Source organism: Kogia breviceps, chromosome 9 (genome assembly GCF_026419965.1).
Source record: "Kogia breviceps isolate mKogBre1 chromosome 9, mKogBre1 haplotype 1, whole genome shotgun sequence".
NCBI classification, from domain to species: Eukaryota; Metazoa; Chordata; class Mammalia; order Artiodactyla; family Physeteridae; genus Kogia; species Kogia breviceps.
Genome location: NC_081318.1, coordinates 21637082 through 21653792, shown reverse-complemented (window position 1 = coordinate 21653792; position 16711 = coordinate 21637082). Strand labels below are relative to the sequence as shown.

General features: G+C 40.9%; 1 protein-coding gene across 8 annotated transcripts in view; it reads left to right on the top strand.

The window, feature by feature from the left end:
* MKLN1 (muskelin 1) overlaps nt 1-16711 on the top strand; it is a 339221-nt gene that overhangs the window by 21352 nt on the left and 301158 nt on the right. For 6 of the 8 annotated variants that reach the window (XM_067042144.1, XM_067042148.1, XM_067042142.1 and 3 more), the window contains exon 2: nt 8713-8837. The exons of the other annotated variants lie outside the window; for them this stretch is intronic. In XM_067042144.1, coding sequence (XP_066898245.1) covers nt 8821-8837 — 17 coding nt within the window. In that variant the 5' untranslated portion in view covers nt 8713-8820. The remainder of the gene's footprint in view (nt 1-8712; nt 8838-16711) is intronic. 8 annotated transcript variants of the gene reach the window in all.

Sequence of the window (16711 nt, the reverse complement as noted above, 5' to 3'; positions counted from 1 at the left end):
TTAAAGAGTTAAACATGAAAAATGACCCATACAAGAGAAGTGATAGGTCTTGAAAAGATGAAAGTGGTGTAAGCATTTCTTGACCTTAGAGTGGTAAAAATCTGAGTGAAAAAAATAAAGGTTTATGATTTGTAAAAGAAAAGCATTTATAGATTTGACTACTTAAAACTTTTTAGTTTATGTAGATGAAACAGTACCACAAACAAAATTAAAATATAAATGAGAGACTAGAACTTTTGCAACTAAATATATGTGACAAAGGGTAGTGTCCTTAATATATAAAGAGCTCTTACAAATTTATAAGAACAATACAACATTTCAAAAGAAGTGTGGGTAAAGAACACGAAAGCCATGTGGGTAAAGGACATGAAAAGGCAAAAAGAAAAAAAGGAATTCTATTGGTCCAGTCTTAGTAGTAATTAAAGGCAGGCTGGAATGGATCAAGTGAAGACTCCATAAGTAGAAATATAAAGTAAAACCAGATGTCTTTGTACCTAACAAATTGTGAAGAGCTTTAAAATGATAACTTCCATGGATAAAGATTCAGGGAAATAAACACGCGTATACAATATGGGGCATGTAAATTGGTTCAAGCATTCTAGAGAGCAATTTGGCATTGTGTATAAAAATATTTTAATGTGTGCAAACTATTTAACACAGTAATTTCATTCTTAAGGCTTTATCCTGGGCTTCCCTGGTGGTGCAGTGGTTGAGAGTCTGCCTGCCGATGTAGGGGACATGGGTTCATGCCCCGGTCCGGGAAGATCCCGCATGCCGCAGAGCGGCTGGGCCCGTGAGCCATGGCCGCTGAGCCTGCGCGTCCGGAGCCTGTGCTCTGCAACGGGAGAGGCCACAACAGTGAGAGGCCCGCGTACCGCAAAAAAAAAAAAAAAAAAGACTTTATCCTAAGAAAATAACCAGAAACACTCACAAAATTTAATGTAGAAGAATATTTAGTAGAGCATGCCTTCTTTATAGTATTGAACATTTGGAGATAACCTAAGGGTCCAAAAAGAAGTATTCTATAAATTGTAATATATTCCTTTGATAAAATCTATGCATCCAGTAAAAAGAAGATTATGGAAGATGTCATGATATCAGAAAATGTTGGTAATTTATTTTTAAATATATCTGCTCAGAAAAAAAGACTGGATGGATACACAGAATAATATTGTTAGTGGTAATATCTCAATAGTGGACTTACAATTGATTTTCTTCTTCATGAGTTTTGTATATTTTAAACCCACCTCAGTAAGTGACCGGGTCGTTAATATCTTTTCAGGCACTGAAATGCCAAGCCCAATGCTTTAGACAGAGCAGGCTCTCAACAAATATATGTTGAACTGTTCAGGATGATCAATTGCTAATTAAAAATGCAACAAGGTTGTCTTGTGGGGTAGTGAGCTCACAAGAGTTGTTTAAGCAGAAACTAGCTGTCTGTCTGTTATACTAAAGACTTCCATCTCATAAAAAAATTTTCTATACCTTGCCCAACTCCATTTTCTTCCCAGCCATTACCTGCTTCCCTTACAGCCCAACTTCCAAGAGGAGTCCACTTGATCCATTCCAGTCTGCCTTCTAACGCTGTAGAAACTGTGCTCATCAGGTCTAATTACCAAACCTTATCACTCATCCTACCCCAGAGAGAACTGTTGATCATTTCCCCTTTGAAGGTCTCTTCTCCCTTTACTTGCAGACCTCTGTCCCGTTCTTATGCTACCTCTCTGCTCATTCCCAGTCTCCTCCCCTGGCTCCTCTTTCTCTGTCAGCTGCCTGCATGCTTTTTTTTTTCAAGGTCTTGGCACTCTTCTCACTGTACGCCCTCCTCAGGATATCCCATCCATTCTGAGGACTTAACTACCAGTGGACACTGACTTCTGAACCTATGTATTCAGTCCGAACTTCTCTCCTGATCTGCAGATGTGTCTTTCACTTGCCATTGGATATCCTATAATCACTGCAAATTTAATATGCTACTCATCCTCCTCCCCCCACCCTCTTGCTCTCCTTCTCTTATTTAGCTTAGTTAATCTCATTACACTTCAACCTTGGCCTCTCTCCCCTACTCCCAAATGCCTATCTAATCAATAACTATGTCCTCGCTGCTACTTCTAAATCTCCCTTGGATTTGTCACTACTTTTCATCCTGCTGCTGCTATGGTGATTCAGACCATAATCCTTTCCTTAGACTATTACAGTGACCTTCTAATTGGCTTTCTTGGGTCCAGTCTCCTCTTACTCTAGTTCAGCCGTCATCTTGCTACTACATTTTTATGTATTTATTTTTAATATGAATAATCACATCCCTTCCCTATTTAGGAACCTCTGATACCTTTCATACTTATTGTCTTCAGTGTGAAGTCCAAGTTCCTTAGCTGTAAATCAAGGTTCTTCTCAATATGGCTACATCCTACCTTACCAGTTATTTTCAGCCCACACCAGTCTTCCCTCTCTTCTCTGAACACAGTTTGCCTTTTCACACTTTTGTGCCTTTCCCCATCCTATTCCCCTAAGTATCTTCTCTCCTCAGCCAACTCATTTCCTCCTTCAGTGCCCAACCCAAACTTCACTGCCTCTAGGAAAAGAAACCCCCTCTGCAGCTTCCAAGTCAGACATTAGGACAAAAGAGATGATACTTAAAGCAGTGGATCATATGATATCGCTTATATGTGGAATCTGAAAAAAAGGGTACAAATGAACTTATCTACAAAACAGAAATAGAGTTACAGATGTAGAAAACAAACTTAAGGTTTTCAGGGGGTAAGCGGCAGGGGGGATAAATTGGGAGATTGGGATTGACATATACACACTACTATATATAAAATAGATAACTAGTAAGGACCTACTGTATAGCCCAGGGAACTCTACTCAGTACGCTGTAATGGCCTATATGGGAAAAGAATCTAAAAAAGAGTGGATATATGTATACGTATAACTGATTCAATTTGCCGTACACCTGAAACTAACACAACATTGTAAATCAACTATACTCCGATAAAAATTTAAGAAATAAAATAAAGCAATGGACTGGATGGGAAATTGCAGAGGACCAAGCCCAAGGGGGCTCCCAGCATTCAGAAATCAGGAAGGACCCACCAAAAGAGACTGAGAAGGAATAAACAATGAGGTAGAAGGAAAGCCATTGTGGTGTGATGGAAGCAAAGTGAAGAAAATGTTTCAACAAAAAGGGACTGATCATTAGTGCCAAGTAGCTGCTGAGAGGGCAGTAAGGTGAGGATGGACAACTGACCACTGGATTTGACAACAAAGAGGTCACTGCCACCTTCACAGGTGTGTTTGCAGTAGAAGAATGGGGGACAAAGGCTGAATGGATTGGCTTCAGGAGAGTCCGAAATGAGGAAGCTGATGTTCTTTGAATGGGTGAAGTAGTAGATGAATGAAGAAATAATGTCTTAGAGGGACTTCCCTGGCGGTCCAGTGGTTAAGACACCATGCTTCCAATGCAGGGAGCACAGACTCTATCCCTGGTCAGGGAACTAAGATCCTACAAGCCGCGTGGCGTGGCCAAGTTAAAACAAAAAAAAAAAAAGAGAGAGAGGGTTCTATAATTGGTCAGGAACCAAAATAGATTAGTTATTTTGAACTCTTAGAGTCTCTGAAAAGTTTCCAAATAGAAACAAGGATGCAATTTGGTGGTGCAAAGTTTTTCTTAAGTGACAAGGGAATTCAGAGTAGGATTACCAAGGCAGTAGGGTTAGTCTAGGGAAGGTTCTATGTGAGTTCTCTGTAATGGTTGCATTTTACCTATTACTGACCTGGTTCACAAAAGCCTTCATGCAGGACTTCTCAGAAGCTTCAGGGAAGAGCTGTCCCTGCAGGCACTTGGGTGTAGAATTTTCAGAGACTATTTCCAACACCTCTTGCTGTGTGTAGAGGTGCTGATAAGAAGTCTATAAGGCTGGCTCTCATGCTTTTGGAGGCTGGGCAGCACCAAGGCTGAATGGTTGAGAAGAGGTAAACAGGAAATATCTGACTCACACATGTAGTGCATTTGGAAATGCGGTATTTGGAAGTATTTCTATATAAAAATTTTATACTGAAATCATAATGGAGGTGGATTAAGTATTCACCTACCTATATTTGATGAATAGGTAGGCTGTTCTTACCTGCTGCCTCCTAGAGATGAAATATGGAGAATACAAACTTTGGGTAGACCAGACGCAAGCTTTGATTTTGTGCTGTTACCTATGTGACATTTTTCAAATTGTCGAGAGTTTCAAAAAGTACTTTGATACAGATCCCATGTAGAATGTGTTTTTACTTACATGACTGAAGACAACCCATGGACCGTATATTTCCCTTTATAGAATTATTATGTTGACATCTAGGGCCTGGATTATGGAATAGAACCAGTTATAGAATATTGAAGAACCTCCTGTTATACCATGTTTCCTGTGGTTCCCCAAATGCACAGGATGGTCTTATACGTGACTTTGCTTGTGCTGTGCCCTCTACCTGGGATACCCAAATCCCCTTCTTCCTGGCATGCTCAGATCTAAGAGGCCTTCCTCACCCTCTCAGACAGAGATCAATCCCCTCTCTGTGCTCCCCAGACTATTTTCATGTGTCACTCCATCTCTACACCAATCACACTTAACTACAGCTGTTTACCCTTCTGGCTCCCTCATTGGGCTGAGATTCCTGAAGTCAGTGATTTTGTCTTCCTATTTCTATCTTTTACATCTAGAGTAGTGTTTGCACATCTTGGACACATGATCCATGTTTGTTGAATGGATGCATGAGTGCTTGAGAGTATGAATAAATGAATGAGTGAGTGGATGAATACATGAAAAGATTAGAAAAATGTTACCCCACAGATGGAAGCTCATGCAAACATGAAAGTGTCAATGACTTTACATATACACAGACTTAGTGCATGGAATGGTACTTTCCAAGTCCAATTGAGATGACAAGATTACTGTAGCATAATGCATGTAAAGAGGAGAGTGATACACACAAGCGACTCGTAACATGTGTGGCACAAGGTGGTGAGAACTGTGCTGATTAAAATGAGTTGGGTGATAGGAATTGATTGGTTTTCATCTAGATTTGGGAGAGAGATTTGATCTGTGGAACAGAATGAATATTTTGGCCCTTGTGATTTTTTTTTTTTAATTTATTTTATTTTTGGCTGCGTTGGTCTTTGTTGCTGTGCGGGGGCTTTCTGTAGTTGCAGTGAGCAGAGGCTACTCCTCCTTGTGGTGTGCGGGCTTCTCATTGCAGTGGATTCTCTTGTTGCAGAGCATGGGCTCTAGGTGCGCGGGCTTCAGTAGTTGCAGTGCGCGGGCTCAATAGTCGTGGCTCATGGCTCTAGAGTGCAGGCTCAGTAGTTGTGGCTCATGGGCCTAGTTGCTCCGCAGCATGTGGGATCTTCCCGGACCAGAGCTCGAACCCATGTCCCTTGCATTGGCAGGCGGATTCTTTTTTTTTTTTTTTTTTTTTTGGTATTACACGGGCCTCTCACTGTTGTGGCCTCTCCCGTTGAGGAGCACAGGCTCCAGATGCGCAGGCTCAGCAGCCATGGCTCACGGGCCCAGCCACTCTGCGGCATGTGGGATCTTCCCGGACTGGGGCACAAACCCATGGCGTCCCCTGCATCGGCAGGCGGACTCTCAACCACTGGCCACCAGGGAAGCCCTGGCAGGCGGATTCTTAACCATTGCGCCACCAGGGAAACCCCTTGTGATTTCTTTTAAGCAAGGTATTTTTCATCTTAAAACTTAAGGGCAAGGTACACCTTAATAAGCATGTTTACCTAATCATGGCTTCATTATAAAACAAAACAAAAAAAAGAAAAACCCAGCTATTACACCTTTAAAATGGAAGTTACATTGAACAAGTTATTTCATTCCTGCATGCCTCAGTTTCTTCTATGCATACTTTGTATGCATGATAATAATAAATGATAATAGCCCTTACTAGTATTTACACTATAAAAGGGTTGTTAATGTACATTAGATAGTATAAAATGGGTTATGATGTCTTCTTTGAAAGACAAGCACTATACACAAATGGGATATTATTATTTAGTTTTTCCTTTTCAATCTTGTTAAATGAGAATTAGATGAAAACTCTGCCCCTTAAGCAATATCCAGTGGGTAAATGATTATTGAGTCGAGTAAAATGAAAAAAAAAAAATCTTCAGCTGAAAAGTCAGTTTGTGCAGCTTAGCTAGTCTGTGCACAAGACAAAAATATTGTCTTTATCTGATGTTTACCACTGCTTTTTATCTCCTCTCTGTGCTGTAATCACAAACTGAAGACAGTTAAGCCTTTCAGTTCAGTCATAGTGTGCATTTTAGAGAACATAGATATCCTGGGATGATCACAATTGAGAAATAATGTTTCATTTAATCAAGCCGTGCAGGCAGTTTTGCTATTGATTCAGGGCTAATTCAGCTGCTAGTTCTTAGGTTCGGGGTAGCTATTACTGCAACCTTTTCGGGTTAGTTACTGCCATTGCCTCTGTGCGCTCCCTGTTTGCACCATCCAGGCCAGAGCTTCCCTATCTTCTCCTTGGAATACAGGTTACTAAGAGGGGTTGGGGGTATAAGATTTGGGGAGTCGTCGTGAACGTCAGAAACGTCACTTCGTTGTTGAGAAGGTGTGAGAACTGAAACAACGCAGTGGAGGATTCAGGGTAACAGAGCTGGTGGTGATAGCGCCACCTGGCCAGCACAGTTGTGCCTGGCCTCTGTGTGCATAAAAGCTCGAGCCTACTTCTAGTTCCTGGTCCCTGTTCTCTGACTGCTCCCTGCTCCTCGTCTCTCATCCAAACCCCTTACAGTGTTCACCCGTTGTATCTAGGCTCCCCTTCACTCTCTAGGACCAGCCTCAGCACTGCCTGTATTTGGGATCATCTGTTTTCTCCCAACCCAAATCCAGAGCTTTTGGCTTCTGGATTTTGCTCTCAGAGATGACCCCTGCCTAGCCAGCTGTGGGCCAGCTATCTGCTCCAAGGTGACCAGACTCCTCTCTCCTCCCTCTGACTGGTCCCAATACATGAGCTATAGCAATAGGTGTGACAGTTGTGTCTGATCAGGTTTTTATCGATACCCATGAAGGTCATTTCATTGGTGGGCTGCTCAGAGAGGTCAGAGCCCAGGAAGCCTGTGTGAAGTTTAGAGGCCTAGAGAAGGGGCAGGTGCAGAAGAAGGGTCAGGAGGAGAGCACGAAAGGCAGATTAGGTTTACTGGACAGTTTTAGCCACTTCCGGCACCAGATGCAAGACCACAGCCCAACACAAAGGCCATGCCTACCAAGAGCATCGCCATGTGGTAACTGAGCTAATGGAAAAGTGGTGAGGGAGCCTTCCTACGTAGTGGCACCATTTCCCTACCTTTGGGAAGATAATCTAGGGATTATATCTTCTACTTTTAAAGCAAATTGTTTGAAACAGTTGTCTACATTCAGGTCCCATTTATTCCTCAGCTTGCTGTGACCTGCCTTCTGCCTCCGCTGACCCGCCTCTCACCGAGCTGGTCAAATACCTCCTTGGTGCGCCCTCCAAAGATGCTTCTCAGGCTTTTCCTACTTGATCTCTTGACAGCATTTACCTTTGCTGACCATAACCTACTTGTTGAAATGTGCCTTTCCCTTGTTCTCTATGATATCTCACTCTTTTTGTTTCCCTCCTGTCCCTCTGGCTGTACTTTTTTTCAGGGATCCTTTCTCTGCCCATGTTTATTTTTTTTAAATTAATTAATTTATTTTTCGGCAGCGTTTGGTCTTCGTTGCTGCACGCGGGTTTTCTCTAGTTGCGGTGAAGGGGGGGCTACTGTTCATTGCAGTACGCAGGCTTCTCATTGCAGCAGCTTCTCTTGTTGCAGAGCACGGGCTCTAGGCACGCAGGCTTCAGTAGTTGTGGCTCACGGGCTCAGTAGTTGTGGTTCACGGGCTTCGTCGCTCCGTGGCATGTGGGATCTTCCCGGACCAGGGATCGAACCCTTGTCCCCTGCCTTAGCAGGCAATTCTTTTTTTTTTTTTGTGGTATGCAGGCCTCTTACCGCTGTGGCCTCTCCCGTTGCGGAGCACAGGCTCCGGATTCGCAGGCTCAGCGGCCATGGCTCACGGGCCCAGCCTCTCTGCGGCATGTGGGATCTTCCCAGACAGGGGCACGAACCCGTGTCCCCTGCATCGGCAGGCGGACTCTCAACCACTGCGCCACCAGGGAAGCCCTGCCCCACCTCTTTATTTGACTAACTCCTCATACCTTGTAAGTCTCCACGTAGAAGTCACTAACTTCCAATTCTCCCAAATTCCGGGTTAGATGTCCCTCCTAGAGCTCTTGGTACTCTTCTCTTCATAACACACTGCTTTATCAGAGCTGCCTTTCCAGTTTCTACCTTGCCCTCTACTGCAAGCTCTACTGGAAGGTTTCTGTAAGCAGGAACCATATTTATCCTATTCACCTTTGTACTCGTAGCACCAACAAAGTATCTGGTACAAAATAGACGCTCAGTGAATGAAAATAAATATTAGAAGTATCACTGTGAGAGTAGAAAATAAATTTCCAATCAGAGGTTGCAATTAGGATTTTACAAAACAAAGATTTATCAAGTCCCTCTAACATCAGAGGGATTTGAAGATTATCTAAAACTATTCAGAAGAATTTATCAACATTAGAATCATGAGCAGAGAGTAGTTAATAGAGGTAGATTTCAAATCTATCCCTTATGGGCTTCTTTTCCAGAGTTCAATATCCAGACTCTCTGAGCCATGTTTTGGGGTCACCCAATCATTCCATCCTCCTGACTTCCCATAAACTTTTGGATTCATAACCCACTCCATACTTGAGAACATGGGGATTGGAATAAGGTAAGTGTTAGCTTTTCTGTTTTTTCCTCTATTATTTCATTTTCAACCATATACTATACTTGTAGAGCAATAATTTTTAGTCTCTCTCTGGAGTCTTGATCAGGAGGTATGACCAGCTTCCCTGCTAGTCTAGCTGGTCTCACAATGTTTGAATATCCTATGCCTATGAAGAAATGTTGCAAAGTCTCTTGAGGTATTATGTCCTTTCATATTTTCTTTTCTATTTCATGGCTATCTAAATTCTTTATCATCATTCTATTGATTTTTTCCTAATATGATTCCACACAGAAAAAAGTGAGTTTTGAGAAACCAGAAAGACTTGCTTCCCACTCTGGGACACCTTTTGGGCCAGATGCACAGTAAGAATGCAGGGCGTGAGCAGTGCAGTCAAACTTCAAAAACAACTCTGCTTTAGCCACACTGCATATGGGTAACTGCTCATTCCACCTCCACTGTCAACATTCGTGAACCCCTCCCTGCTTTAGTTTTTCATTTTAAAAAAACTTATTATTATTTATTTATCTTCATATTTGTTTATTGCTTATCCCCTAACTAAATGTAAGCTTTATGAGGACAGGGATTTTTTTTTGTTCACCACTATATGCTCAGCACTTGGAACAATAACTGGTACATGGTAGCACTCAATAGATATTGTTGATTGAATGAATGGTATCTTTTAAAAAAGAAATTTAAGAGGCTGATGCACACCCAGGACTCTAGGGATCTAATGCAAATCTGGTTTGCAGCTTTGTTGCCCTTAACACTTTGATTGATGGCTAAGATGATAACACTGACCGCGTGCTGAACGAATTTACAGATGATGCACAGCTAGAAAGGAAAACAAATAAGTTGGATAATGCAATCAGGATTCTCCTCCCCCTTATCAAATCCTGAAAAAATATAATAATGAATCACATCTAACAATATAAAGTTTACCAGGGACAAATATAAAGTACTCAAAGATCTCCAAATTCAATTGTACAAGTACAGGTTGGGGGACAAGGTGACTTACGATAGCTCACGTAGGAAGATTTAGAGCCTTGTTGATTGTGAGTAGATGATGAGTCAACACAGTGTGATGTAACTTCCACAAAACAAAAATCAATCTTTTGTTGTATTAATAGAAATATAGTGTTCAAGTCGGGGAGTAGTTTTCTAGTTCTCACTGGAGATCAGGTCACAGATGCTCTGTTTTATGAATTCTGATCTTCAGCCTTTAAGAAAGACATTGATAAAAGGTAATTCAAGAAGAGTAAAAAGGGTAAAATGGGATCTTGTAGTCAGTGTCATATCAGAAATGATTAAAGGATCTAAGAGTCGGTGTGGGTGTGTGAGGAGGACGGTGATAGCTAGCACATGTAGCTGCCTTCCAAAGTTAAAGGGGCTGTCCTGCAAGGAGAGATTAGATTTTGTCTGGGTAATCCCAAATGACAGATGGAAGACCCTTGAGTAGAAGATGTAAGTATGTATATTACAACCTGTTAGAATTTATCAACAATTCTGTTTTGCCCAGTAGTCAAGTGGACAACTGGTGGAGGTTGTAAGTTCCCTGACCCTGGTGGTATGCAAGCAAAAGCTGGGCACTCATGCCTCATGTCCTGAATACACTTGGGATGGAAGTTCAAACACTGGGGTGAGGGATTGGGTTAATCACAATAGCAAACACATACTAAGTGCTTACTCTATGGTAGGTACCATAAAAAGTGATTAATGTGGGTTATTTTTTGGCTGCGTTGGGTGTTCGTTGCTGTGCACAGTCTTTCTCTAGTTGCGGAGAGCGGGGGCAACTCTTTTGTTGTGGTGCGTGGGCGTCTCATTGTGGTGGCTTCTGTTGTTGCCGAGCACAGGCTCTAGGTGCACGGGCTTCAGTAGTTGTGGCTTGCGGGCTCTAGAGCACAGGCTGTAGTTGTGGCGCACGGGCTTAGTTGCTTGCAGCATGTGGGATCCTCCCGGACCAGGGCTCGAACCCATCCATGTCCCCTGCATTGGCAGGCGGATTCCCAACCACTGAGCCACCAGGGAAGTCCCTGGGTTATTTTTAATGTATCAATCTTACTAGCTCCATCCTAGAGATGAGAAAACTGAGGCTTAGAGGGGTTAAGTAACTTGCCCAAGGTCTTTCACCTTGTACATAGCAGAGCAAGGATTTTAAATTAGGCAGTCAGATCCCCAACTTTAACTTATTGTTCTATAAGGACTCCCACTTCTTTTTTTTTTTTTTTTTATGCGGTATGTGGGCCTCTCACTGTTGTGGCCTCTCCTGTTGCAGAGCACAGGCTCCGGATGCGCAGGCTCAGCGGCCATGGCTCACAGGCCCAGCCGCTATGCGGTGGGTGGGATCTTCCCGGACTGGGGCGCGAACCCGTGTCCCCTGCATCAGCAGGCGGACTCTCAACCACTGAGCCACCAGGGAAGCCCGGACTCCCACTTCTAAAAAAACATTCTTTCCCACTCTGAGATTCTACCACTCTAATGAAGAAATCAAACCGAGGAGCTTATTATCTCCACTTGTAAATGATTCTATACTAAATAGGTTCTTTCTGCATAGTATGTGGCGCTAACTTAACCTGGGCAGTTGCCACCTGTGGTACACTGTATGGAGCCCAGCGTATTTATTAAGGGAAAAGAATGAGTGAATGCAACCACACAAGCTGCATTAGAAATGACAGAATCTCAATATATTGTGTCTGAAGAAAAACAAGCACATTTCTGGGTGGTCTACTGAGGATACTTGGCAAAAAGTGATAATCCATCATTCCTGGCAGAGGCCTTGTGAATTCCTGCTCAGTTGTTTGGACAATATTCATTTAAACAAATGTTTATTGAGTACCTGTCCTGTGCCAGGTATGTCCAATGTGCTGAGGGTGCAGAGGTGAATCAGAGGATGCACTGTTAGTGGGGGAGATGGACAGGTAAGCAGGTTCTTATGATACAGTGTGACAAGTGCTTAGCAGGTGTATGCATATGTTTTAAGTATTACAGGGACAGAGTGGAAAGGAACTGATTCTGCTTGGTTGAAGGAGTTGTCCAATACTTGATTATGTTTTCAAAATGACTGTCACATACGTTGCATGAGTTTATTTGGTCTTCGTAAAGACCATGTGAAGTCATGATCCGTTTTTGGACATAAGAGCAAATAGAGTGTCACAGAGGTTAGCTAAGCTCTCCAAGGTCGTGCAGCTAGCAATAATAATTGCTGACATTTATTGAGTTATTAGGCTACCTGAGGTTCTGTTCTAAGCCGTATGAAGATGTTTCATTTTCACAACTCTACGAGGTCATTATTAATATTATTACCACTTTACAAATGAGAAAACTGAGGCACAAGATTTAAATAATTTGCCTAGAGTCACCTAGCTAGAAAGTGGAAAAACCAGGATTTGCACCAACCCATTCTGGCTTTAGCAGGCGCGCACTTACCCAGTGCACTAAATGACCTGTAACTGGTCCCCTGAAGAGCTGGAACTCACACTTAGATTCTGATTGCAAGTTCAGCTTTCTTTCAAGTGACCTCGCTCTTTAGCAATATTACATCCAAATGAGAGAAATGGTGTGTGCCTGGCTGCAAGGAGAGGTTGTGTAGGTCAGGCATCCCTGGAAGTGTTTTGGGAGAGGTATGGTAAAATCTAGAATATGCATTAGTTGTATATACGGGGTTTTTCAGGGCAGCCAGAATTTGGCCTCTTGTTCTCCAGGGCAGCAGTCTGGGCTCTAGGGACTATGATTTGTTCTGCAGAGGAACTAGCCACCAACACTTACCCTGTAGCCTTTTAAACTTTAGTTTAAATTTTTCTAAAAGAAGATGACAAGATGTGAAACATCAAGAATGAAGCAAGTTAAATTCAATACCTTATATATAAGCAGGAATGGAGTTACAGAAAAGGAGAAATGAAGTACATAATTGCTTAAATTATCCAAGTTTTCTCTCCATAATAAAAATTCTTGGATTGAAAAATAGTTCAATACAATATTATTGTACCTTAATAATTAGGTTGATTTGGCTCTGTAGTAAATCTGAGAAAGAATTGGTTATTAAAATGAATGAAGTAGATTAGCCGTCCCTCAGTAAATACTACTTCAGCTAAGGATATGACCTGTGTGACTGAATCTACTGCATTTTTAAGACATCCATCTCCCGTAATTTTTGGAGATTCAATAATTTAAAAATCAGCAGTGGGGCTTCCCTGGTGGCGCAGTGGTTAAGAATCTGCCCGCCAATTCAGGGGACATGGGTTCGAGCCCTGGTCCAGGAAGATCCCACATGCCGCGGAGCAACTAAGCCCATGCGCCACACTACTGAGCCTGTGCTCTAAGCCCGCGAGCCACAACTAGTGAGACCACGTGCCACAACTGCTGAAGCCCGTGTGCCTAGAGCCTGTGCTCCGCAACGAAGAGAAGCCACCGCAATGAGAAGCCCAAGGACCACAACGAAGAGTAGCCCCTGCTCGCCGCAACTAGAGAAAGCCCGCGCGCAGCAACAAAGACCCAACACAGCCAAAAATAAATAAAAAATAAAAATCAGCAGTGGTGGGGATTTCTGTGGTAGGCAGAGGGCAGAAAAGGTCAATGTTCTTCAACATTCTTTCCTTCACAGCAAGTGGGTTTTTTTGGTTTCCGTTGGTTTTCAGTGTTTTGTTTTGTCATGTATGGAGACCTAGGAGATGCAACTGATTTATCTTAGCCTTTGTGTTTATAGATTTCTATTTTCTTGGCTTCAGGTCCTTGGAAACATTTGTTTTGATGGTGGCTGGAGAGTTAGTCATGTTTTATTTTTGTTGTTCCTATTTATTTTTAAGATCCTTTAGTTCAAGTCCACTTACAAGGTGTTATATAACCTGTATTTATGTTTCCACAAATAAAATATTCCTAGTAGTAATTTCTAGTACGCTCTTATAAAAACAGTTAATAATTTGATACCCATCAGAATGATTCTGTAATATTAATAAGCTAGAACAAGAATATGCTTTGGAAAATTGTGTTTGAAATTTATAATTGGATTTAGCACTTAACATGTGAAATTTCAAGTTTCTTAGATCAATTCTTTTTGAGTTACCAAGCAGCCAAATTCATATAAATATATTTTTCCTTTTCATCACTGAGTCAACAAAAGTTGGAAAAATTCTTTTCTCACATATTCCATTCTTTAAGTAAGCCTGAAGGCTTTTAAAAAAAACCACATCCCAAACAAATAGTTTTACATGAGGTTATGAGTAATGAGTAAACGAACAGAGTGGGCTCTACTGGCACTGGGGATGTACGTCTAATTAGAAGTCTCAGTATTCCAAACCTATAATTTACTAACGTTGAGGTTTTTAATTCTTAACTTTGAGTCCGTTGGGATGGAAACAAGTGACCCTTGGTGGAAATATGTCAAGAATCAACTTTCTCAGGTTGACCTTTAGTTTGTTGGTCAATGAATCAAAACATTGTGTATTCCCAGGCTTAAAAATGTCTGTACCTTGTTAAATTTGTTATAAGATCAAGGCAGAAAGCTAGCACTGCTTTGCTGCTGTGAACAGCTTGCCCTCTCCCTTCTTCTTGATGCCTCTTCTTCATGAGACATGGTCCATCTTAGCTGGCTCCATGCATGAAGCAGTATGGAGCACATTGCATCTCCTGCACATCCTCCGGAGTGGGTCGGGGTGCGGGGGGAGGTAGAGAACTCTGTTTTTACAATAAGACAGGTGAACATCAGCTTTTGAACTGACTTGACGTACTTTTTAGTCCAAGGCTCCATACTAGGCACCAAAAACTGCTACAAATGCTCTCAATCACCGATGTTCATAACTTAAAAGTAGTAACATAAGATTTGCAATCAATTAGATTACTGTCTGACCTGGAGCAAACAACTTAACCTCTCTCCAAAATAACTATTTCACAGTGTTATTATAGTAAATAATTGAGATTATATATATGAAAATACTTAGTGCAAAGCCTGGCACATACTTGCAAGTGAAGGCTGAATTTACGGGAAGCATATAATTAACTACCCGTGGAACCGCAAATGGACAAATGAACCCAAATTGACATCATCTGTCTCTAGCCAGTTTTAAGTCAGAAAATTTCACTTCCAAATGAATAAACTACATCTACCAATGACTTTGCTTTAAAGCCTACGTTCAGAACAAAATGTTATTTAAGTGATAATCTGTTAATATATTTCATAACAGGAGCTGACTATGGTTTCTGTAGCAGAAAATTACATGTGAACAAAAGGAAGAAGGAAAATTAGATAAATGAAAAGTCTATTTCAAAATAAATGAAGAAGGGACAGTTATCTGATTATAGAACATTCAGATCATGGTATAATAATTGTAAGTCTACATGTAATTACAAAATATAATTGTATTTATGTTAGTTTTAAAATTTTTCTTCTGATCTTAAGGACTAATTTTCTCATAACTGAATGACAAATCCTGCAGTACCTCGTATTAACTATTAATATGCTAAAAATACCCATTAACTATCTTTTTCTTAATTGCAACTACTGTCTTGGACTTACATTTATTTAAGCGATACAAAAGGAATGATTTAAACTGCTTGCTCTTCTGCATATTAGAAAGTAGGAGAAAGAAGCATTCCCCCGACCCACTTAACTATGAAAATAGGACTCTCCCAAGTTGCCAGGAACTAACACAATAGTAAAATTACAAGAAAATTTTGTTAAGAAACCTTTTCTCATCTGCAAGTTGTTTGACTGAAACCTGAGGTGCTGAATTTCAGCACAAAGGTGACTTTGGAGGAGAAAGTTTGTGCCAAACTGGATCAGTTGTTTTCGTGTTATGTAAGAAGGAGAAAAAAAATTAACTGTTTCCTCCTAAGCTATAAATTTAAGATTACCCTATCATACCAAATGAGAGAATTTCTAGACCTCACACTTTACTTTAGCCTTATATTTTCATGAACTATTTCCTGTACCCTCTCAAAACTAAATATAATTAAATATTAAGTAATTTGCCTGGCCAATTATATTTTTAAAGTACAAAGTTATTTTATTCATTACATCAGAAGTGAATTCTAGTTGAATGGTAAAAATGGTACTGTTAAACAATTTAAAACATTTTCTTTTAAAATAATTTTTTCCTGATTAGATAGAATATAAGTGCAGTGTAAAAATATAGAATATACAGTATAGTAAAAACAAAAAGATAAAAATCACCAAATCACCCACAATTCTATCATCCAGAGATAATCACCATCAATATTTTGCTGTATCCCTTATAATGGGTGTTCACACACACACACACACACAAACCCATTATATGTAAATGTATATTAATGTTTTATTATAGAAAATTTAAAACATAAACAAAAGTAGACAGAGAACATAATGAACCTTATGTACCTATCAACCTATGATGACCAAACCAACCCATCAATTCCCTCTTCTTCTTTCCCACTTATTCTATTTTAAAGCAAATTCCAGAAATTGTATCATCTCATCCACAAATATTTCAATTTGGATCTTTAAAAGATAAAGCCTTTTAAAACAACCATTATCACATCTAAACTAACTAACAATGATATGTTACTAATATGAAATAAGTCATTGTTCAGAATTTCAATTGTCTCATGAATGTCATAATTTTTTTAAAAATAAATTTATTTTATTTATTTATTTATTTTTGGCTGTGTTGGGTCTTCGTTTCTGCATGCGGGCTTTCTCTAGTTGCGGTGAGCAGTGGCTACTCTTCCTTGCAGTGCACAGGCTTCTCATTGTGGTGGCTTCTCTTGCTCGGAGCATGGGCTCTAGGCGCGCGGGCTTCAGTAGTTGCAGCACGCGGGCTCAGTAGTTGTGGCTCGTGGGCTCTAGAGCACAGGCTCAGTAGTTGTGGCGCACTGGGCTTAGTTGCTCCACGGCATGTGGGATCTTT